Source organism: Solanum lycopersicum, chromosome 11, assembly GCF_036512215.1.
Source record: "Solanum lycopersicum chromosome 11, SLM_r2.1".
In the NCBI taxonomy this organism is placed as follows: domain Eukaryota; kingdom Viridiplantae; phylum Streptophyta; class Magnoliopsida; order Solanales; family Solanaceae; genus Solanum; species Solanum lycopersicum.
The window spans coordinates 38878117-38902980 of record NC_090810.1 but is presented as its reverse complement, the minus strand read 5'-3'; the positions used below and the strand labels follow the sequence as shown (position 1 = coordinate 38902980).

Here is a 24864-nt window from a genome sequence, read left to right as displayed (position 1 = left end):
CTTCTATATAGCCACATCTCGTCAACCTACAAGACAATAGTTTCTTCACAATACCCTCCACATCCTTACTCACCTTAGTTTCCTAAAATCTGTATACATCCGCCTTCCACTTCTGCAAAGAATACTTACCAAGATTTCTATTGGAAGCATTATTTAAGTCCCTTTACATTCCAAGTGACAGGACTAACTTTCCTTAAAAGGTCAAAGTGAGAACTCTCCGTCTACTCCGGCCACCAACTACCTCTTTGTCAAGACTGGATTGAAGATTTTTTAGTTCATTCTTTCCAACCAACCCCCTGCTTTTAGGTGTCGTGCTAGGTTTCCCTTGGCCCTTTTTTCCCGGTGCAACCTTTCTCTCATCAATCTTCATGAGGATTGCTAGGTCTCAATTTCAAAGCCCTCAAAAGCTACCCCATAAGTATTACTCAATTCTAGAATGTGGGAATTGACCTAATTTGATGCCTCTATCTCAGTTTCTTCCTGGTCAATCGGATTTTGTGGCTACATGTTCAACATCATGAATTTGTTGTAGCTTCATGTTTGTTCCTATAGTTTCTGTCTCGAAGGTGTCTTCATCTGTTTCTTTTCCTTCTGAGAACTTAAGAGATACAACATTCTGGTCAATTTCATTAATCTTTGTGCTTTGCTCTTTCTGCGAGTGAGACTATTTGTTGTTTGTGGTGTTTGCAATCTTCTTTAGGTTTCCAATTTCTGTTGCAGATGATTCCCAGTCTTTAAGCGCTTCCAAGAAATTAGAAGCCAAAGCTTTAAGATCGTTCAGCTATTTAGAAGGGGTTCTAAGAGCTTCATGTGAAATAGCGTGTTTACTAAATGAGGCTGATGGTTGGGAAAAACGAGTTTGGTCCAGAGAGAGAAAATCTGGGACGCTGTTTGTGTCTTCAGCATAAGATATGTTGGGCTGGCCCAAATTCTTTTTAAGAAGTACATCACGTGTAGGCACACGTGCTGGGAGCACCTACATTTCAAGAGACAGGCTGTTGTGAGCTGCTTCTTTAGCCTTTGTATTTCCCTCAATATCAGTTGGTCCAAGACATGCACCCCTTCTCCAACGTGAAATCTTATCGGAGCTTCAGCCCAGATCTGAGTTGTGAAGAAAAATTCACCACTCTCGGTAGTCACTTCCTTTGGAATAGATGTTCAATCTCCAAGGATTTTGATTCTGGTCCACTTAAGATGATTTCTTAGTTGTGTTTCTTCCTCTGTTTCTATCCAGCTGGAACAAAAATTTCCAATGACCTTGAAACTTTTCTGCGACCAAAGATGGAGGGGCAGGCCAACAATTCTAACCCGTGTTGAATAAGCTTTTGCTTTTTTTGATGGCTCCACCACTGGAAACTGATATGCATTTGTTTCCAAAGCCAATCACCATTCATCACTTGTTCTGCCGCTGCTTTCGAAGCAAACTCAAATTGGAAAGTCTATTTCTCATTTCACAAATGTTCAGCCCAAAGAATTGCTTCCACATGCTCGAGGACCATCTTATGATCTCTAAGAGGGTTGATGTATCCACATCCTTGAAGTTGCCAATCAAACTTCTATTATGAACTTCATTTTGTTTGTTGGGTCCTCCATTAACGTAAATTAGTCCCCCCTTCAAGGAGCAAGGAGGATTGCGCATTAAGACGTAAGGATACAAAATAAGAAGCCTTTAGTGGCTTTAGAGATTCCGTGTGGAAGCTGACCCCTTGTAGAGGAAGTAATAGCAGAGAAATTTCGTTCTTAAGTGTATGATGCACTAAAGAGCTGCCCCTCCACAAAGAATTATTTCTGGAGAAATATATGCTCCTTATGGCATGTTTTCTCACAGCATATTGACTTCACGATAGGTAATGGAAGGAAATTTTCTTTTTGGTAAATTAAATGGTTGGGTCATCTATCCAGCAGAGAAGATTTCCCTGTAATATATAGATTGGTACTTGACAAAGAATTCACAGTACCATGATGTTGGGAAGGCATAAGTTCGAATATAAAATTCAGAAGAGACGTAAAAACAACTAGGAGCTGAATGAGGTTGCTGAATTCTTCAATATCTTACCTATGTTTGTAAGCCTAACTACCAATGAAGATCTTATTTTTTTTGACAAACTATGAAGTTTTTTTAAAAATCTTCAGAACTAAGGCTGGTATCCCAAAAATTTACATCACAGAGCTACTTACAACTGAGTAGGCTCAGCAACCCCCTAAAAAAGAAAATCTATCTCTAGGTCCTATCTCATCTTATAAGGATCCTAAGATGTCTACAATCGCTACAGGAACATCTATATATTCCGAACTACACCAATAGCAAAAAGTGATAATGCAGTTTATTTTAATCCTATGCAGAGGACTGCTAACACTTCCAAAACATCTCAAATTTCTCTCCTTCCAAATGGTCCACCACATCACTGCTGGGACAATTTTCCATCTGTTTTTTTGTCCATGCTACCACTCCCCTCATAGTTCCAGCTTACTAGAGCCTGACCTGCCCTTTAGGCATAGTCCACCTTATGCCTCTGAAATTAGTAAACAAGTTCCATAGTTGGCTAACCACTTTACAGTGTAAAAACAGATGGTTGATTGTCTCTGCCTTTTGCTCACAAAAAAAACATCTTGGACACATTTGTATGCCCTTCTTCATGAGGTTTTCTTGCGTTAGAGCAGCCTCTTTCTCTACCAGCCAAGTGAATACTGTCACTTTGTAGGGAACTTTTACTTTCCATATAAGCATCCAGGGCAAGAAACTAATTTGAGACCCCGTCTGATTCAAACTCTTATAAGCAGAGCTGACTGTAAATAAACCGTTGTTATGACACTTCCATCTGAGAGTATCATCTCCTGCCTTTGGTCCTGTATACTGATCTAAGGTGCCATAAATTTCAGCCAGTCTTCCACCTCCCAATCTTGCATCAGTCTTCTATATGTCAGGTTCCACCCTTGAGGAGTCCATACTTCTTGTAGAGTAGACTCCTGTTGCTGATTTAGTAGGTACATATCTGGGAAAAGTTGCTTGAGACTGCCATTTCCTAACCAATCATCATCCCAAAACTTGATCTTCCTTCCACTCTTTACATTAAAGCTTGTTCTTTTAAAGAAAACATACCCCAAGTTTCTGATTGACCTCCACAAACTGATGCCATAAGAAGAGAAAACCTCTTTGGTCTTCCAGAAATCTTCCTTCTCATATTTTGCTTGGATCACCCTCACCCACAATGTCTGCTCTTCTTTAGGGAATCTCCTCACCCATCTCATAAGCAAGCTTTTGTTATGTTTTCTCAAATTTCTGATGCCTTACAGTCTTCCATTCAAATAAATGAAAACCATTGTACTCCTTTTCTCCATTCCACAAAAAATTCCTCCTTATGGCATCAATTCTTTCTTCTACTTTGGCTGGGATAGGGAAAATTCTCATCAAATAAGTTAGCAAGGTATCTAACACTGAATTGATCAAAACTAATCTCCCTCTTTGACAAGTATTGTGCTTTCCATCTGGACAGTCTCTTCTCACATCTCTCCACTACTCCATTCCAAATCTCTTTGACTTTGCTTTTTGCTCCTAGGGGCATCCCCAAATAGATAGTTGGCAACTGCCCTATCTCTCCTCCCAGTACTTCTATAAGTTGTTGGTTTCTATTCACCTCATTGATTGGGAAAATGTGACTTTTCCTCCAATTGATGTGCAGATCAGAAGTTGCTTCAAAAAGGATGAGTATTACCCTCAGAATCTTGAGTTGTTTCTCCTCTGCATCACAAAAGACAAGAGTGTCATCTGCATATTAAAAATGTGCGACTTCCAATCTTGTATTCCCATCCTTTGCAACATTGAAACCCCTTATCCAACCATTATTGTGAGCTGTCTTTATATGTTACTTAAATCTTCCATCACCAATAAGAACAGAAAAGGTGAGAGGGGATCACCTTGTCTCAATCCTCTGTCCGAAGGGAAAAAAACCTTCAGGAGACCCATTTATCAACACTGACTTGACAGTACTAATGCAAAATCTCATCCACCTGATCCACTTCGTTCCAAATCCCATCCTCTGCATGATTTCAAGCAAAAAGTTTCAATTGACATGGTCATATGCTTTTTCTATATCCAGTTTGCACATAACTCCTGGAATCTTGTCATTTATTTTTGAATCTAAACACTCGTTAGCAATGAGAACTGCATCCATGATTTGTCTACCTCTCAGGAAGGCCATCTGTTGTGTATTTAGATATCAGCTTATAGACACTTCCTACCAAACTGATTTGTCTGAAATCTCTCAACTCCTTGGCACCATTCTTTTTTGGAATGAGAGCTATGTATGTTGCATTAAAACTCTTCTCAAAAATCTCATGCGAATGAAAGTTTTGAAAAGTTGCCATCACATCTTCCTTCACAATCTCCCAGCATTTTACAAAAAAACCCATAGAGTACCAATCCGGACCGGGTGCTTTGTCAATGGCACAAGCTTTAAGTCCAAACATAACTTCTTGCTCTTCAAAAGGTTTTTGCAGTTCTTGTTGTTCTTCTGCATTAATAGAAGGACCCTGATTCATGTTGTAAGATGGCCTCCAGTTCTCACTATCACTATACAGCTTCCTGTAAAATGATACAATCTCATTTTTGATGTCTGCAGCCTCCACCAGTTCTTGTCCTTCTACTACTAGTTTATCAATGTGATTTATCCTCTTACGAGCATTAGCAATTTTCTGAAAGAACTTAGTGTTCTGTTCACCCTGTTTAATTGTTCTTGATCTTTATCTCCAAGCTATCTCTTCCCTTTTTGTAAAATCTTCAAACATTTTGACCACATTTGCTTTCTGGATAGCTTCCTCTTCTGTTAAAGGTCTATTCTGCTGAATATTATCAAATTCAGTAATTCTGGAAAGCAGTTCCTTCTTCTTTTTTCCTAGATTCCCATATGTACTTGCACTCCATTCTTTCAATTTGAACTTCAGGGCCTTTAACTCGGAAGCTAAATATAGTCAGGCTTCCCTTCAAAAACTAAGGATGACCACCATTCTTTGATTCTTTCATTAAAACCATCGGTCTCCGGCCACCACCCTTCAAACATAAAATAGGATTTTGCGTGAATCCAACTGTCACTTGTTAGTGCAATTGGTGTATGATCTGAGCATACTCTGGGTAAAATCTCTTGCTTCACATTGTTGAAACTCCCCACCCCCCACCCCACCCCCATTCAGTAGAATATAGTATTCTATTAATTCTTAATACAACTTCCGTGCTACTACCCCTGGCCCAGGTGTACTCCCCTCCTTCCAATTGTGAATCGATCAATTCCATCTCCTCAATCACATCAGAAAACTCATTCATGTATACCGAGGTTCTGGAGCAGTTCTTTTTCTCCGAGGCATACCTGACAATGTTGAAATCACCTCCGACAATCCAAGGTCCGGTGAATAAGCTCCTAACTGCCCCTATTTCCCACCAACGAAGATTATCTGATAGGGAAAAGCCACAGCAAGGGGATTTATACTGTCAAGACATGTTATAACATATTCATGAAAGAAGTGAATCAACCTTCTTATTGGTGTTAGAATAGAAATATGTATATATATTCTTACTTAGAATAGGAATAGGAATCCTAGTTAGTAAAGAATTCAATGTATTGTTTATAAATAGGGTCTCAATGTAACAATTTAGATAAACAATTCAATAATATTTTTTTCGATATATTTCTCACATGGTATCAGAGCATAGGTGAGAACTTCAAGTCACCGTGTCAAATTTCAGCAACGACGGTGGAGACTGATTTGTGTCATCTTTCGTTCTGAAGGTGTTGTGAAAGACAACACCATCACGTGGCTCGAGAAGCTCAGGTGACCGAACCCCAGTCAGATCCACGGGAAAATAACCCCCACGCGCCCCCACGCATCGATCGAGGCGGAAGTTTTCCGGCGAGATCTATTCACGCGCTGGCGCGTGAGTGCTGCTCCAATCATTTTTCTCGAGTTGTTTTCTTCTGTTGTGGTCGCCCAATATTTCCGACCAGAACCCATTCAGTTTTCTCTAGATACGATCACCGAAATTAGGGTTTCGGTGATTTTCAGGCAGTTTCCGGCAAGATCGCAGTGAAATCAGAATTTTCAGGCCACTGGAGGTATATTTCGACAGTTTCCAGCAAGTTTCTTACTCTTTTCAAGCCAAATTTTGAAAAAGATGACTTTCGGGTGTGATGTTTTTGGCTCCAAAAATTACAGGGATTGGAAGTTCAAGCCTTACAATCACTTCAGAACCATTAATTGGAAGTTCAAACTATTTAGCTTGGGCTTCTTCACTTGAGTTGTGGTGCAAGGGTGTTCAAGATCACTTCACAAACAATGCTTGTGTTGTAGATGAAAAGAGTCTAGTGACGAAGGTGCAAGAGCCAAAGCACAATGGGAGAATGTGGATGCCCAATTATGTAGTCTTTTTTAGCTCTCTATTGATTCTAAGTTGATGCCCTTGGTTCGCCCATTTCAGACATGTTATTTAGTTTGGGAAAAGGCACATGCTTTATACAGTAATGACATATCTCGATTCTATGATGTGATATCTCGGATGACCAACTTAAAGAAACAAGAATCCGATATCTCTACTTACTTGGGACAAGTACTGGCAGTCATAGAGGAATTTGAGACGTTGATGACATCACTACAAACGTGGAAAGCAACAAAAGCAAAGGCAGACATTGTTTCTAGTTCTTACACTTGTTGGACTTTCTATTGACCATAATTATGTGCTGACCAGATTCTAGTAAGTCCTACAGTTCCCTCATTTGATGAATTATTCTCTCGTCTGATTCGTCTTGCTGCACCTCCCACTCAAAGAAGTTTCATCACCCATTGTTGACTCCTCTATTCTAGCATCTCAAACCACAAAAAAGCATACATAATAGCCTGTGGAGAATCGGCGAGGGGGAGGGCCTTTTGGGAAACTTCGATCCAAGTGTAGTCATTGTCATAAACCTAGACACACTCGTGATATATATTATACTTTTCATGGTCCACCACCCAGTTATGATCCTATTGTTCATAAGGAATATAATGAGTTCCTTTGAAATCTCGCAAGTAAACAAACATCTCCACCAGTAGCATATAGTGCTCGACCAAATCAACCATCCAATAATGCTCATATTGCTCAGACAAAATATAATGAGTTCATTCAGTATCGTGCAAATAAACAAATGTCTCCACAAGTAGTTTCAGTTGCATAACATGATGTTTCCGTTGCGGGTAATTCCTTTGTTTATGTGTCAGAGTCTAGTACTCTTGGATCATGGATCATGGACTCAGGGGCATCTGATCATATCTCTGGTAATAAATCACTTTTGACCGATATTGTTTATTCACTATCTCTTCCAACTATTACTTTAGCCAATGGGATCCAAACAAAACCAAAGGGGTTGGAAAAGCCAAACACCTATCTTCTGTCAACCTAGACTCTGTTCTTTATGTCTCTGGTTCTCCTTTCAATCTAGCATATGTTAGTTGTTTGATGAAGGCTCTATATTGTAGCATAACTTTTCTTGATAACTTTTTTCTCATGCAGGACGGCAGTACGGGATAGACAATTGGATCAAGACATGAATCACAAGGCCTTTACTACCTTGCCTCTTCAAATTCATTGAAAGCATGCTCCGTTACAGATTCCCCAAATCTAATTCACAAACGTTTGGGACATCCGAGTCTATTCAAACTGCATAAGATGGTGCCTAGTTTGTCTAGTTTATCCATATTAGATTGTGAGTCGTATTAACTTGGGAAACACACTCGTGCTACATTCTCACATACTACTGAGGGTCGTTCAGAGTCTATTTTTTCATTAGTTCAGTCTGATATTTGGGGTCCTAGTAGAGTCAATTCCACCTTAGGATTTTCTTATTTTGTTAGTTTCATTGATAATTATTTAAGATGTACTTGAGTTTGGGTTTTCTTAATGAAAGATCGTTCTTTGTTATTTTCTATATTCAAAAGTTTCTTTGCTGAAATACAAAATCAATTTGGTGTGTCTATTCGTACTTTTTGTAGTGGTGATGCCTTAGAATATTTATCCTCCCAATTTTAGAAGTTTATGACTCATCAAGGCATATTCATCAGACTACTTGTCCATACACCTCTCAACAGAACGGTGTAGCAGAATGGAAAAATAGGCATCTTATTGAGACTACTCGCTAGTCTTCTTCTTGAATCCCATGCTCCACTGCGTTTATGGGGAGATGTAGTTCTTACGTCTTGTTATTTAATAAATAGAATGCCCTCATCTTCTATTCAGAATCAGGTTCCACATTTCATATTGTTTCCTGAGTCATATCTCTATCGTATCCCCCCTCGTGTATTTGGGAGCACGTGCTTTGTTCATAACTTAGCCCAGGGAAAGATAAATTAGCCCCTCGTGCCCTCAAATGTCTTTCTTGGTTACTTTTGAATTCAAAAGGGGTATCGTTGTTAGTCACATGATCTTCATCGTTACCTTTATGTCCTCTGAAGTTACATTCTTTGAGTCTCACCTTACTATACGTCTTCTGATCATCCTGATGCATCTATGGTCTTACCCATACCTTAGGCTTTACATGTACCAACTTTTGAGGAATCTACGGTTACTTCTCCATCTCCAGTTGTAGTGCCACCACTCCTAACTTTCATCGTCGTTCGCGTCCAGCGCTAGTCCTAGATGGTTCATGACATGCGCCAGACCCTGCTCGTACTGTGGAATTGCCTCCTCCTAGCTAACCGCTTGCACTTCAAAAAAGTATACGATCCAATCGAAATACTAACCCTCATTATACCTTCTTGATTTATCATCGTCTATCATCACCCCAATATGCCTTTGCATAGTCTTTGTCCTCTATTTCCATTCCTAAGACTACAAGTGAAGCACTTCGTCATTCTGGATGGAGGCAGGTTATGATTGATGAGATGTCTGCTTTTCATAAGAGTGGTACTTGGGAGCTTGTCTCTTTTCCTGCAGGTAAATCTATTGTTGGTTGTTGTTGAGTTTATGCGGTCAAAATTGGTCCAGATGGTCAGGTTGATCGGCTTAAGGCTCGCCTTGTTGCCAAAGGGTATACTTAGATATTTGGGCTAGATTATAGTGACACTTTCGCCCCTATGGCTAAAATAGCATGTGTCTGTCTTTTTCTATCTAAGGTTGTCGTTCGTCATTGGTCTCTTCATCAGTTAGACATTAAGAATGGTTTTTTGCATGGTGATCTTGAGGAGGAAGTCTATATGGAGCAACCATCTGGTTTTATTGCTCATGCGAAGTCTAGTAGCCTTGTTGTATGTCGATTGTGTAAGGTCACTCTATGGTCTGAAGCAGTCTCCTAGAGCTTGGTTTGGAAAGTTTAGCACAATTATTCAATAGTTTGGCATGACTCGTGGTGAAAATGATCACTTTATATTTTATCCACATTCTGCACCAAATCTCTGTATATATTTGGTTGTGTACGTTAATGATATTGTTATCACTCGTAATGGTCAAGATGGTATTGAGGTTGCTAAGTCTAGATCAGGTATTGTTATTTCTCAATGCAAGTATGTCTTAGACATTCTTGAGGAGAAGGGAATGATGGGATGTATACCTATTGACACTCCTATGGATCCGAATATCAAACTCCTGCTAGGAAAGGGGGAGCCACTTAGTATCCAAAGGTATAGACAGCTCGTTGGAAAATTAAATTATCTCAGAGTAACTAGACCTAACATCTCTTTTCATGTGAGTGTTGTAAGTCAGTTTATGACTTCCCCTTGTATATGTCATCGGGAAGCAATTGTTCGTATCCTACAATATATGAAGTCAGCTCCTGGTAAAGAACTACTCTATGAGGATCAAGGTCATGAGCATATCACTAGATATACAGACGTTGATTGGGCACCATCACCTCTGATAGATGTTCGACATCCGGATATTGTGTTTTAGTAGGAGGTAATTTTGTGTCGTGGAAGAGTAAGAAACGAAGTATGGTTGCTCGATCTAGTGCATAATCAAAATATCGAGCAATGGCGGCAGCAACTTGTGAGCTAGTTTGGATCAAACAGTTGCTGGGAGAACTAAAATTTGGCAAAATTGATCATATGGAACATGTGTGTGACAATCAAGCAACTCTTTATAGAGCATCATATTCAGTGTTTCATGAAAGGACTAAGCACATTGAGATTGACTGTCACTTTGTCTGAGAAGATACTCTCAAGAGATATTGTTACGAAATTTGTGAAGTCAAATGATCAGCTTGCAGATATCTTCACCAAGTCCTCGTATTAATTACATGTGTATCAAGCTAGGTACATATGATTTGTATGCACCAGCTTGAGGGGGAGTGTTAGAATAAATATATATATATATATATATTCCTACTTAGAATAGGAAGAAGAATAGGAATAGGAATCCTAGTTAGAAAAGGATTTCAACGTATTGTCTATAAATAGGGTCTTAATGTAACAATTTAGATACACAATTCAATAATATTTTCCCATATATTTCTCACAGTCTAGAAGCAAATCTGGAAGTCAGAAGCTCCTAGTTAAATATTTTGAATGGTTGGCGTCTAAAAACCTGTTTGACTCTGGACAATTTACAGAGATGGGGATCCCAAATAGTTAACAGGTGTCATATGTGTAAAGAAGAGGCAAAAATTATCAAACATCTATACCTGCATGGAAAAGCTGCTGCATGATTGTAGCAAAATTTCTTGAACATTTTGGGAATTAAAAAAGTGATGCCAAACTCTACCACTGAGTTACTGTCATGCTGGAATAGGAAGGGACTGTCAAAGCAAATGAAGAAGGCCTGGAATACAAAAAAGGTGGTGCATATGGAAAGAGAGTAGTAGGAGTCTAGCAGATGCTTTGAAGGACAAGAGAATTCATTCTTGTAGATCAAATTAGGTTGTATTTTGTTGATTTCTTTTTGGTGTAAACAGGATAGGACGAGTGATAGTGAAATCCTGCTACGATTCTTGGAATCTTTTGGTTAGACACACAGGGTTTTCTTTTTTATTGTTATTTTCTGGGTAAACGCTGAACTCTTGTAGTGCTGGTTTTTTTATATCAATATTACCATACCATTTCAAAAAGAACAGGTATATATAATCATAAATGTAAAATGCAAATATAACCTGAAGAAGAAGTATTCCCAATGTAGCCGATCCAAATCTAGTTGGAAGCTCACCCTTTTCTGCAAGAATCTAAAATTATGACAAACTGAGCACAGAATCCATAGATCCATTCACTCAATAATTTCAAGTTCTTCTAACACAGGGTAAAACCCCCCATATTAATTCAGCAATTTTCATGATAGGAAACTAGACTCAATAAAGCTAATGAGATTAGAGAAAAATAAGAAAACTAGACTCAGTAAAGCTAATGAGATTAAAGAAAAATAAGAAAACTAGAGATAAGAACGAGAATACACAGGCAAAAGCACATGAAATTTCTCTATAAACAGTTTCAGAATTAATAAGAAGATACATCTTTAGGTATATCTTTCATATAAAGCTACAAAAATAATAAAATAGAACAGCTTCGCATTGCAGCAAATTTATTTTGATACTAAGGAAAAAGTTCTAATGACAAATACTAAGAAGGTACTGCAACAGTACAAGACAGGTTCTTCTCATCATATCAGCAAATCATACTATATTATAAGTGAGAAGCCCTCAAGTTAAAAGTTGAACGAAACTAACCTTATAAAGTCAAGTGACTGTAATATCCTTCAACTTGATATTGCTTCAAATATATATATTTAATTAGAAGCAGACAAACGTAACACCCTTTCCTTCACCATTTAATATTGGGATCCTATTAAATGTAAATAATAACTCCCATTAATATCGCTAATTATAAAGATTTTTTTAATAACAAGTTCCATGTAAGCGTTTTCATCTCATAACTTTAAGTTTTGCTCATTTATCTTCTACTCCTACTGCCATCTGATATTTTTTCTCTCACTTTATAAATTGCGCAAGTTTAGATAATTTCATTATCCATTCGTTGCATTTTTTTCTCTATTGAAAAATCACTGGTTGATGTAGCTGCTTATTATCAGCATTTATTTCTGCAAAACTATGTCTTGTTCTGTGTAAGGATTGTTCAGGTATTGTCCAAATTTTACCCAGTTTGACTTTAAAATTGGTTGGCTTCAGGAGTGGATTTCGGAAGGAAAGACTTCGTTTACTTCCTGCAAATCAAATAACTAAATGTTGTAGTATTACCATTGCAAGTTTCCTACAGATTTGTACTAGATATGTAAATCTAAATACCTGCTTATGAGGAAGTCTTTAATCAAATTAGATGAATATATATATAATCCAGTGAAGATGGTTTACGGAGTAATGAAGTAGTTTGGGAATTCACAGCATTAACCCTCATTTATGTTCTTCCATCATTTTTTTGCATGTTTACTTATATAAGCTTGGTCACTTTGTAATATCAATTAAAGAGCATTCTATAAGCTCTAAAATTGGTACTTGCTTTTTAAATTTTCTCAAGTTTATATTTTTATATGATGCAAGGTATTTTATGAGTCTGAACACTAAATATATTTTTTACCAGACAAATATTTCACCAAGAAGCGGCACCCTCTATAGGTTCCTATGTTAAATGGGAAACGGGATACTGCTAATTTTATTTGCGAGCACCCATATTCTTGAGATCAAAATTCCAAGTAATACTCACCAAAGCATATGTAGAATTCCATTTCTTGAGGTAAAACAACTTTGTAAGTTCAATAATTCCTCTTTTTCCAATCTTGTTATTGCAAGTGCAAATGGTACTTTGGATTAAAAAGGGGAAGGGATGGGGTGGAGTGAGAGAAGGGAACACATTTGTCTATCTACTTAAGTGGAGTACTCCATTAAGATATTCATTGTATAGCATGACTCTACCTATTATCAAATTCTAAGCATATATTTTAGTTCCTGGATCGGTATATTTTATCTAACCTATTTTGCTTTCTAATTTTCTATTTGATGATGCAATATATGCTCTAAAGGTTGATGGGCTCCATTACAATGTTGATACATGTAGTGTCCTCACATAATATATTCTGAGAATTGGTTAACATTGACGGAGGAAGTATCTAACGATTCAAGAGGAATAAAATGAAATTAAGATTAATAAATCTTAACTCCCTTGTAACACCTCGCAACTCTACTCTTAGAATATGAATCATTTGTCGTAAGTATATGAGCTTGAACCAGGTGATGCCCTACTTGCTCATGTGATTTAAGGTTCTTTACCAGGTGTAGGAAGTGGTTTGGGGTCATAAGAGACCAAGTAAATTGAGTTCAAAACCTTCCTACTAGCTAAGTTTTTCGCATTAGTTCATGGGAGGGTCAACTTCGAACGATCATATCTTCCAACATACAAAGACTAGGTAATTGATAACCTATCAAATTAAAGGTCTATGAGTCTTATTTCAAATGCCAACGAGTTTGCATCAATCGAAGTTCGGAGTAAAAAGTTATGATCATTTTAGTTTTGTTAGACATTGTTTTGGACATGCATTTCATTGGCTTGAATAATGTTGGATAGGTGTTTCACCGGTTGAAACATTGTTGGACGACCGGAAATCACTTAAGTCGGTTTTAGTCTGATCTTTCTCACTTTTGACCATTCTTTCAAACCCTAGAAGTGTTTTCTCTCCTCCTCTCATCCTTTTCCATCAAGGTAAGTCCTTTTTCATAGAATTCAAGATTTCAAACTCAAATCCCTCCGTCTATTCATAAATCATTGATAGAAATCTTAATTCTTGACAGTAGGGTTTTCAAGGAAGAGAATTCAAGAATCTCAAGAAAAGGTTTCTTGATCATTCTCCAAGTTAAGGTTCTTTGTCAAGATCTGTAGAACGTTTAAGGTATGTAAGGTTATCATAGTGAGGGATTCAGTTTTTTCATCACGCCCTGCACCTACAGTTTTAATTAGTAAGATCAAAGGTAGGGTTTTTACCCCATGATTCATAATTTTCGAATTTACTATTTATACCTATTGTTGAATTCATGATTTCACTACTTCACATTATTAATGATCTTTGACTATCGATTCATGCTTAATATACCACATGAACCCTTTATTTGTTAAGAGTTATTGAAGACCTTGTCATATTGATTTCTTATGAAATGTTTTCATGAGTAAAGTAAATTCCAAATCTTAAAGCAATATTTCACAAAGGGTTCAAGAAAGCATGAATTGCTTCAAGTGCATTATTTCCTTAAAGAAAAGCATAGTTAGCTAAAGAGAGCATATCTTAGTTTTGAGAAAGTGAAGTCAGTTTTCATAAAGCATAGGATTTTAAAGCAAGTCGAGTATAGTTATAGAGAAGCATTTTAGAGTATTAACTAAAGTGGGACCTTTTTCCCTAAATGGGACATCATACTGTTATTGAGCATTATTGCATTATTTTGGGGGTAGTATTGAGCACCGAGTTTGGTAAGGGTTCAGATAATCCAAACCCCATAACTGCACAACTAGAGTAGGATAGGATCATGTTGTTGATTCGGGCGACTCCTCATAAGCGCTGGTAAGGGCTTAGATATTGGATCCATTAGTTAGTTCATCCTCTACCCTAGCAAAGTATTGGATGACTCTAGCAACGTGGACAAGACGTTGTATTTTCACAATGCTCATAGTGATAGTTGTGCATTAGAGAAACTTCCCACTAAAAGTATACTATTTTAGCATTTGATATTATTGCATATATCTAAGTTGTAAAGCTTTATTGTTTTCAATACATTTGCATGTGTTACTTTACAGTTATCTATGGTACAGTCTTCTGAGTTACTCTTTCAGTTAAGTATATTCAGCATAATCATTGTTTCATTGAGCCATACTGTACATTTCATTAACAGACGCCATTTGGCGTTGCATCTTTTAATGAGGCAGATATAGATTTTCAGGATCGATAACATGCCCCGCTTCGTTGAGATCCTCTCCATCATTTTTTGGTGAGACCTCCTTGCCTTTCGGAGGGCTCCTTATTCAATTATTTACTTCTTTATTGTTTGACATTTTAGTTAAAGATGCAGATACAGTTTTCAGGATCGATAGCAGGTGCTTCGTTGAGATCTTCTCCATCAGCTTTCGGTGAGACCTCCTCGCCTTCCAGAGGGCTCCACTTCAGTTATTTTCTTCTTTTTTATTGTTAGACATTTTAGTTATCATTCAGGCAGTCATGCGTCCTGTCTCAGCACCTATCTTAGTTCAGTTTGATATTTTTCCTCTCTTCAACAAAATTCTATTGAATATTTTTTTTAAGAAATAGAAAAAGAAAATCCAGTAAATTTGAAAATGTTGATCCTAATCATTTAGATGATTTGTCAAAAATAGCTCAAATTTGATATACTTTTCATTTGATAAAATCTATTTACCTTTTAATTTCTTGAGATATTTTCCCATACCAATTGTCAAGTTTGATAACAAGTTTCTACAAAAGAAAAAATCAATTGAATAGAACAACATTTTGGATCCAATTTGCATAACTCAACTCAAAAATAATGTAATATGGAAAGAAACTGAAACTTATAAGTGAAGAACTTATGAACGTAAGCTATCTTAAACATAACTCTTCAAGTGAGAAAATAACAAACACACTATGATTTATAACTTCAACTAATTGAAATTTTTGACATCAGAAATATAGAAATTTTTATTTATTTGATTAAATAATAATTTTATTAATGTTTCGGAAAGACATGCATGTATACAAGAGGTATACCAAAAATAGAAAAAACTACAAGAGATGGTTTTATACTAATGAGCTAATGTTCATAAAATAGAATAGAACATTGAGGTGTCGTTACAACACTAGCAATGTAATTGATCCAATTCTTTTGGACAATATTGATGATGCTAATGAATGGCTAACCTGAGTCCCTGTATTTCATGAAGATAAAGCAATTTTTTTGTTGATTATGCTTTCACTTGGGGTGTTGTTGCGGAGACAAATGGAGTTTAGGAGAACCATTATGGTTTAATGAGGAATACTTCAAGCTTACATAGGAGGGAAAAAGAAGTAGCTACAAGACTATCTTTAGTTGATGAAGTTGAAAGTGATGATAAAGTTGATTAAGATTATAGCAATATAATGAAATAGGAAGAATACAAGATTTTGGCAACCTTGTAGAAGTAGAAGAATAAGAATTAGATGTTGATCCATTAATAAACTTTGATTTTGTTTGTCCTATGGTTTATGGAGATTTTGTGATATCTACTTTTTAATTTTTAATTGGAACTTCTTCTTGTATTTATTGTCTGTATTTATTTTGGTCTTTTCTCTTTTAAATTGCACTTCACTTCAATGAAGCAAGCACTTCGCTTCACACTTTATGCGAAGTAGGGCCCTGTCACTTTTTCTCGCTTCACGCACTCTAAAATACTGCCATGAACATCATTGTCTACCATGGCTGCATAAGGATGTCAGATGCTTGGTCAATTTGTCCTAGATGATAGGGAAGATGTCTCCTAGGAAGCATATTATCTCAAACCGTATGGCTCATTCTGAAGATGATAGCCTGTGTTAAGGCTAAGCATACATTCCACTTGACTATTAACTCAAAAAAGGCAGATGGGAGCTATGTCCTAGTATACAGGCTACAAAATCTCTGGCTTCCGAAATCCTATCTTCAGAAAATCTTTCTATTTACACAAAAAGAAAATAAACAATGAGGAAAAGAAAAACTAAGTCCCTCATAAGCTAAAAAACGGGTCAGTGGTGTTAAAACATGTAAAAGATGTAGGACTGCAACCACATTATTTTTATATCTACAGACGCTGGAACTATGTAAAGACATCTGTTGTCTCTGAAATTGAAGGTACTAAAATTCAGTTACAGGATGATGTTCTAAGCTCGTGCTTAAAATCTTATTAGATATGCAGTACAGCACCTACACCTTTGCAAACTTCTAGAAAACTTGGTCTTGTCAGAACGGAAAAGAATTGAAGTACAAAATAAACGTTAGATACTAGAGAAATTTTAGGATAGTTGCAAGACAAAGCCACAGTCATGAGATAAAAAGAAGCCTTCTAAGCTCCAAACAAAGTAATTAAAATAAGTTGAACCCAAAATGCCATTATTGTAACACCTTCTAATTACATTGGGCATAAGACTAAGTTAATAAAATTACTTGAACTTGAAATATTTGGAATGTATTTAGTCTTAAAAGAGTAAGTTTGGAGGAAAGTAAAGCCAAATGTTGTAAGTTTCATCAATTGGACACACTACTAAGTGACCATGTTTATGGTTTGAGAATGAATGAACATACCTCACAGGATATAGAGAGTTAGAGGCTGTACTACCTATCCAATTAATGATGTTTGAGTCGTGTTTCCAGCAAAACAAACCGCTCGTCAATCCGAGTTCAAGATTAAGAGCTATGTGAGTATGAAGAGGACATTGTCGACAAGATTCCTGCTTACAGCCAAGTCACGTGTATATGACTAAGTTGCATCGACTAGATTAATCAGTCTTCGAAAAAATGAGACGAAATTTGAACCTAAAGTCTGAGGTTCAACAGTGCAACAGTGAAGATAATAGTTGAACAGGATATTGGAGATATTGGAAAGATGTGAGAAGAAATTGACCAATTGGAAGAGTAATTATCTATCACTAGAAGGGAGGATTATTTTGGTGGATAGTGTATTAGACTCACTCCTACACATATGATGTCCCTTTTTCTTGTACCACTTACCAGTAAAGATTCAGAAAAAATTGATGCTTTAAAGAGGAATTTCATTTAGCAGTGTAACAAGAGAATGAATGTGTTCACTTGGTGAACTGGAAGTCACTGACTTGTAGCAAGGAGGACGGGGCTTGGGAATAAGAAATCTGAGACAACATAACAAGAGCCTTCTATAAATTGGCTATGAACATTCTCTATGGAGGACCAGGCCTAAGGAGAAGGGTGGTAAGTGAAAAATATAGAGTAAATGGTGTTGAAAGATGGTGTCAGTTACACACGGAATTAGTGTATGGGCGTCACAAAAGCACTATGGATAGACTTTGTAAACAGAGTGAGCATAACAGAGGAAAATGGTGTTAGGACCTCATTTGGAATGATGATTGGATTGCAAATGATCTTTCAAAGATATTTTGCCTGACATTTTCAATCTGGTAAAGGATCTAAAGTTCATAGTGGCTGAGGAATTTAAGCTTCAGCAGGCTCTTAAATGACTGGAAAACAGTAGATTGGTTAACTTTTTAAAGCTGTTAAAGAACTTCATAGGTACTACTGAACAAAAGGATAGGCTGGTGGGCAATAGGTGTAGTAGAGGAAGTTTCACTGTGGGTTCTACTATGCAGGTTTAAACAAAACTGGGCAGGTTTTTTGGGCATGGCATTGGAAACATGTCTGGAAAGTGAACATGCTCTTCAAAGTAGCATGTTTTCGTTGGTTAGTGCTTAAAAAGGCAATCTTGACACAAGACAATTTGAGGAAGGGGCATGTATTTAGTGGACTCTGTGACAGGAAAGGAACTCACGATGTTTTGTAGACATTCATAGCTCTCAACAAAAGATCAAGATGCACTGTTTTTTTTTTTTGTTTCACTTTTGGTGTAAAGAAGGTTTTGTTGATGATGTAATTATTTGTCCTCTTACGTCCGTGTTAAAAAACATCATTACAAGGGATCCATGCTAATATATCCCTATTAAAGTTCAACCTAGAATGTTGCAGCTTCAATTGCACCTAGATTTCCATTAACAAGGGATGCCAAAGAGTTCGCCAAGAAATGAATCTTTAACAGAAAGAATACTTTTTCAAATAAAAGCCTTTAACAGGTAGAAGGCATTTGCTCATTGCACACTCCTTTTCATCTCAAAAAGTACAAGGCATTTGCAACATATTAGGCCATTGTAGCTTACTAAGAAATTACCTGCAGAACAAAAGCTGAAGAAGACAGTGAAAGCGCAGCACCAATCACTACAGCCTCATCAACACTTCTAATATTCACCTGCATCCTAAATAAGTTATTGACCGAGGAGCAAAAAGAGGATATTGGAAAGTGTAAACATTGTGTAAGTAAGTGCCTATCGAATATCCTTACCAAAATATAAAAAAAGATGAAGTAGAGAATATTATTTCATATCTATAAGGCAAAAGAAAAAAAAATTGCATGCATCCAATAAGTTAGTGATGACGCAGAAAGGGGATAAAGGAGAGCGTCAATGGCGTAAACATAAACACCTAATCGATATCTATATCTTATAAACTTAGAAGATTTAACCGGACTAGCAACACAGCATAGCCCTTTACAAAGAATAGCCCTATTCATTTCATATACCCTAGTTAACATTTAGGTTTCATACTTCTATAGCCAGTCCTTCAAAAACCCTAATCTTTTCATACCTCATTCCTCTCCTAAGTTGCTCGGACTCTTCACTTTTGGTGCAGCACCCATGTCGACGCGACGTGGGTGTGGGTGTGGGTGTGGGATCTGTGCCCGACTTGGTCAACTGATTTTGGGTACTTTGACCAAAATCGATGGGATATGTCTGGAAAATTTTAATGATCTCTATAATCAATAAAAAAAACTAAGGTCAAATTGAAAAAATGGAATACCTTTATATAGAAATTTCTATGTCACTCCTTTTCCTTTAATCTCCTTCCAAAATTCTCCTCGAGTTCTCCACATAATATCACATAATTTAGATTTTAGAACTCTATTTTTTGGATATTTTAATTGTTTTTAGGTGAATCCCCGCAACCGTATCCATACATGGATCCATATCCCCGAAATCTTAAAAATTAGATCATTAAGGATCCGACCTCTGGAGCCGCACCCGTATCAGACACTCAAACCCGAGTCCGAGCAACTTAGTTCCTCATAAATCATATTAACATTCGTCTCTCTAACCCTAACACTTCATTATCGTGCCGCTTCTAATCCTTCAGCTGATGCCGTCGAATTCCTTCCTCTTCTTCACCTTCAATGGTAGACACTCCGTAAATAGGAAAAGGGTTTATGGTAAAGTGGGACAGATATGGACTCTATTCCTTTTTCGGAGGTATGATGTTATCTGAATTACAGGACCCTATCAAGAGCTCGAGGATCCAGTAGCTAATCAGGAACTTTCAGAGAAGTTCAAGGGTTTAGCCAAAGTTTGTATTTCATGAATTGTACAAGTACTTATAGTTAAATACAAGGTATAGATTGAATCACATCTTTCGCTAACCAATTTCCAGAACTGTTACTGTTCACAACTAACTTTCCCGCTAAAAATGGTTAACTAATTTGACTAACAACTATCTGCTTTGCTGACTCAGCCACCATGTAATTCTGATATAAAATATGTAGACTAGTTGGCAGATATGAGGATGCTGAGGTGGATATGTGGGAGTGCCAGGAGAGATAAGATTAGGAATGAAGTTATTCAGGACAAGGTGGAAATGGCCCCCATGAAGGACAAGATGTGGGACATGTGAGAGGTTGGTCATAGTGGGCTTGAGGAGGGGTAGAGGTAGGCCCCAAAGGTACTAGGTGAGGTGACCAGGCAGGATATGGCGCCTCTTCAGCTCAGCAAGGACATGACCCTTTATAGGAGGGTATGGAGGTTGAGGATTAGGGTAGAAGTTTAGTAGGAAGTCAGGCAGATTTCTTTCCCATTCTCAGAGTACAAGTATAATTCTTTTTTCCCTTATCTTTAGATTTCTATTAATACATGTTTCTCTAGCTCTCCATATCTTATTTTCTTGATGTTGTTTCTGCTTATTACTGATGCCTCTTTTCATCGTTCGTTCAAGTGAGGGTCTATCAGAAACAACCTCTCTACTAGTTACCTTCTCAAGTTAGGGGTAAGGTCTGTGTACACTCTACCCTCCAGACCTTACCAGCAGGATTACACTGGGTTTTTTGTTGTTGTTGTTGAAGATTAGATGGGGTCGAGCAGAGTCTTAATAGGTCATGGTTTTGTGTAGTTCCTTGTTAGTCACTGTCTTTTGTAGATGAGCTAGGCTCTTCTTTGAGATTCAACAGGAGCCCTTAGATGAAATCTCCAATTGTTTAAAAAATGGCAGCAACATTTTCTCGCTATTTTGGTAAAAGTCTGAGAAAAGAAAAGTCTAAGTTCACATGGAACACCATCTATCTTCTACTTTTCTTCTATTTTTTTCTTTAGACTGCCTTTATTTTCCAGATCTGCCAATGGTGAGGTTCTAGATCAGCAATGAATGTGTAATCACTGGATATTTGATGTATAATTGGTATGCAATCAGTTTATCCTTATTGCATAATATTTATATTTTATACACTAATTATATATAGATTATATTACTGTTATCATTCTCAAAAAAAAAAATAGAGAGAGTATATTACCAATTATACAGAGTAGACATTGAGTTTCAGTGTTTTAATCAGTGTATTCTCAATGTGTATTGTTTATACATATACCAAGTATCCGTTAGACATAACCATTATCAATGTTTCACCGACTATGTATAATTAGTATATTTCTTGTGTACAATGGAGAGAGGGGATTTGAGGTGCAAGAAGGAGTAGTGAGTGGATAGTGGATAATTAGTATGTTTCTTGTATACATTGGAGAGAGGGGATTTGAGGTGCAAGAGGGAGTAGTGACTGGATAGTGGATGTTGAATGTTTGTACTTTGTTCTAACCAGTTTGTGATCTATTACCATCAAATCTGAACTTGCTGCACTTCTTCTTTTTTTTTTGGTAAGGTAACATTTTATGGAAAATTTGGATCAAGATGGTACAATTACGACACCCGAGCTGCAGATACAAAAAGACTTCTAAATATTACCTAACTCCTCTAGAAAATCCATATATTGATCCAAATATCCAAAACACTACTTTTACACCAGATCTGTAAATTTAGTAAGGTCCTACTTTTTATCCCGGAGATATGTCATCTTTTTCCTTCAAAAGAGACCCTATTTTCTCTCGCCAAATCGTCCACATAACACCTTAACTACTGTTCTGAGTGTTCTCTAGGCAGACAGCTTACTCTTTGTAATCTTCTAAAATTACCAAGTCTCAGGCAGCCATCTGACACCATATTATATATTAAAAAAGTACCCAACATTTTGTTGCCACTTAGCAATGACTAAATAGATGATTGACAGTTTCTAAGTATTCACACATATAGCATTTGTTTCCAAGAATAATTCATCGCTTCTGCAAGTTCTCCTGAGTTAAACAAATTTCCTTTGTTGCCACCAATACAAGCAAGCTACTGTACTAGGTGCTTAGAACTTCCAGATGGCTTTTCATGTCCAATCTAGCTGCTCAATTACAATGGAGCATTTAGAGAAACAATAGAATTGGACCAGAACAGAGAAGAATATCTAAGGATTCATATCGCCAGCCCGAACTAGTTTGAGATTCAAACTTAGTTGATTGTTGATTGATAGATAATCAATCAGCGCTTTCTATTCTATTCTAACAAATAGGATTCCCAAAAAGTCCAAAAATCAACCATACAAGTAAATAACATAAACATTGGTTGACCTTTACAATATGAAATATTTCTTTTTATAATTCTGGTGTCCGGCCAAACTTGCGCGATCTCAACTAATTCTTGCCACCTCCCATCAGCATAGATTACAGCATGAAATACGTCTAAACCAATAATATCCTCAGTGCTTATGCTATTTTTCCAGGGATGTCATTGTCAAATACAGTAGCTTATGTAGGCAAAACAGTGTGAAGTCACCTCCAATTTTCTCTGTAACTGATTCTCTCACCAAAGACATGATCTTTTAATGACCCAACAAAGAAATGATTAACAAAACATGATTGCACTTTAACAAGGAACGACTTTCTTTTTATTTTATTTAGGAGAGAGAAAGGGAAAGGCTAGGGACTTGTGAACATAATAACATAACAAATAAAACACAGAAAAATGAAGAAGAACAATCAAGAGTAAATGAAAGGAAGGTCTGACAAACTACTTACTCATATCTGATTAACTATTTACCAACAAGAGTACCTTGCTTTTAAGTGGTATACCAACACACTGCATACATTTCTAGCCTTTATAAAAGCCCCTCCATTTGCTATAGGAGTTATTTCAGTACAGTTAGTTCCTAAAGGATGATACTTACCAGATCAGGCCTTGAATGAAAAAGAAACTCCAAAATCTTTGTTCCGACGGCATCATTAGGTGGAAGCTCGAAAGATGTAAATGCCAAAGTAGATAATACAACCTTCAACATAATAAACAAGAAAGCATAAGGCAAATGTTTGAAGCACCACATAGTACCTAGGTACAATATCCTAATGGAAATCATCAGATATCAAACTTCAAGAATCCATAAAGCTCGAGCATCAAACAACAGCACATACTTTCATTCAGATTTAAGTTTAGCATTTTTCTATGACAGGGTGTTATTTAATTACAGAAGTACCAACAAGGTACTGAAAGATTACATCAGAAAAGGGAGCATCCTTATATAGGTTGAAGAAGATCAGACTGTCTATCAAAGAATCAAAATCAGATACAATATTATTCCGACCCCACAAATAGAGACTTTTTAAACATATAGATTTTACAAGTGAAATGCTATCCCTTCTATCGTTAGAACACCTATTATTTCTTTTCAACCAGATAATCCAAAATACGCAAGAAGGAACAGCATTCAGAACTGTTTGGTTCTTTGCGTAAGGACTATTTACATCGCCATTACAGAACAAGTTTAAGACTTCCTTCCAATGACCCATTGGCTCCAGAAATGTCTAGAAACATTGACAAAATCTTCCTTGTGAAGGTGCAACAAAGCAGCACATGTAATGCATGTCATTGCTAAGATATTACCTGAAAAAGTGTAACCTTCTCCAGAAACCAACTAAATCAAATAAATAGTACAATAACAAGAACTAACAGGTTCCCCCAACTATAACTCAACCCTGTAATGTGTGTCAGCAAAATAGGAGAAGAAACATTTGGTGTATGATGATTGTTTAGTCCTCAACAGAACTTGAGTAGAACAGACTGTGTCAAAAAGAAAGAGAAGGGTGAGAAATCTGGACTTCCCTAAAAAGGCTGAGAACTCTGGCTTTGAGAAGCTTTTAATTTGAAAAAGTGAAATATTAACAAACTGCATGTCTGTAGCAGATCTGTCTCCACCTGGTAAGGAGGAGATGGAGCTTCTCTCACTCCATCATGTTAGTGGCAGATGAAGTAACATAAACTCAACTCTCTTGAGACATGCAAAGGATCAAATTTATAACAGAGTTAAATTTAACTTTTTATTACTGTATTTCAATAAAACAGTAAGAAAGTCTAAAATAGGATTAGAGATGCTCTTAATCAAGGTTATTACTTTTTATAGCATTACTTTTGCAACCATAGTAATGCATACGAATTTGGTGCTAGAACGAATCACATCCTTCTACCCAAAAATAGAAGCGGTAGAGTGATTACTTAATTTGCGGCGAAGTGGTACCAAAAGAGTAAATTAGTATTCTAGCAACACTAGAGTGTAAGCCTCTACGCACCAACCCCACTAGACATACTGCAAGGATTGAATGAGAGGGTAAAGAGATGTAATAAAGAACCCAGGAAGATGAGGTGAAGACTGCCTTGTTGAAAGAGGATAATTCCAATACACACCCAAATAGTGTCTGTCAACATATATCCTTTTATCTTTATCTGTAAATTTAATTATGCACTACTGACTACTATCCATGAGCTAGAAATTTGGAACCCATTATAATAAGATAGAATAGGAAGATAAGGTAAATGAGTAATATATCTAGTGGTAACTCCATTGACAGAATGACCAAAATGACGCAAACCTTTAGTCAACACAATGGAGTCCAAACTCCTTAAGGCCATGAAATGGTTCCAAAAGCAGAGAATCAACTTCTATTCTATGTAGAGATATATCCTACATAATAATTCCTAAAATTGCAGACAATAACAGTTATAA

General features: G+C 36.8%; 1 protein-coding gene across 2 annotated transcripts in view; it reads right to left on the bottom strand.

Moving 5' to 3' along the window:
• Window positions 1-24864, bottom strand: part of LOC101265888 (K(+) efflux antiporter 3, chloroplastic) — a 52680-nt gene that overhangs the window by 20389 nt on the left and 7427 nt on the right. For both annotated transcript variants that reach the window (XM_069291599.1, XM_069291600.1), the window contains exons 5-7: window positions 23038-23139; window positions 18850-18927; window positions 11100-11168 (exon numbers count right to left, since the gene is read on the bottom strand). In XM_069291599.1, coding sequence (XP_069147700.1) covers window positions 11100-11168; window positions 18850-18927; window positions 23038-23139 — 249 coding nt within the window. The remainder of the gene's footprint in view (window positions 1-11099; window positions 11169-18849; window positions 18928-23037; window positions 23140-24864) is intronic.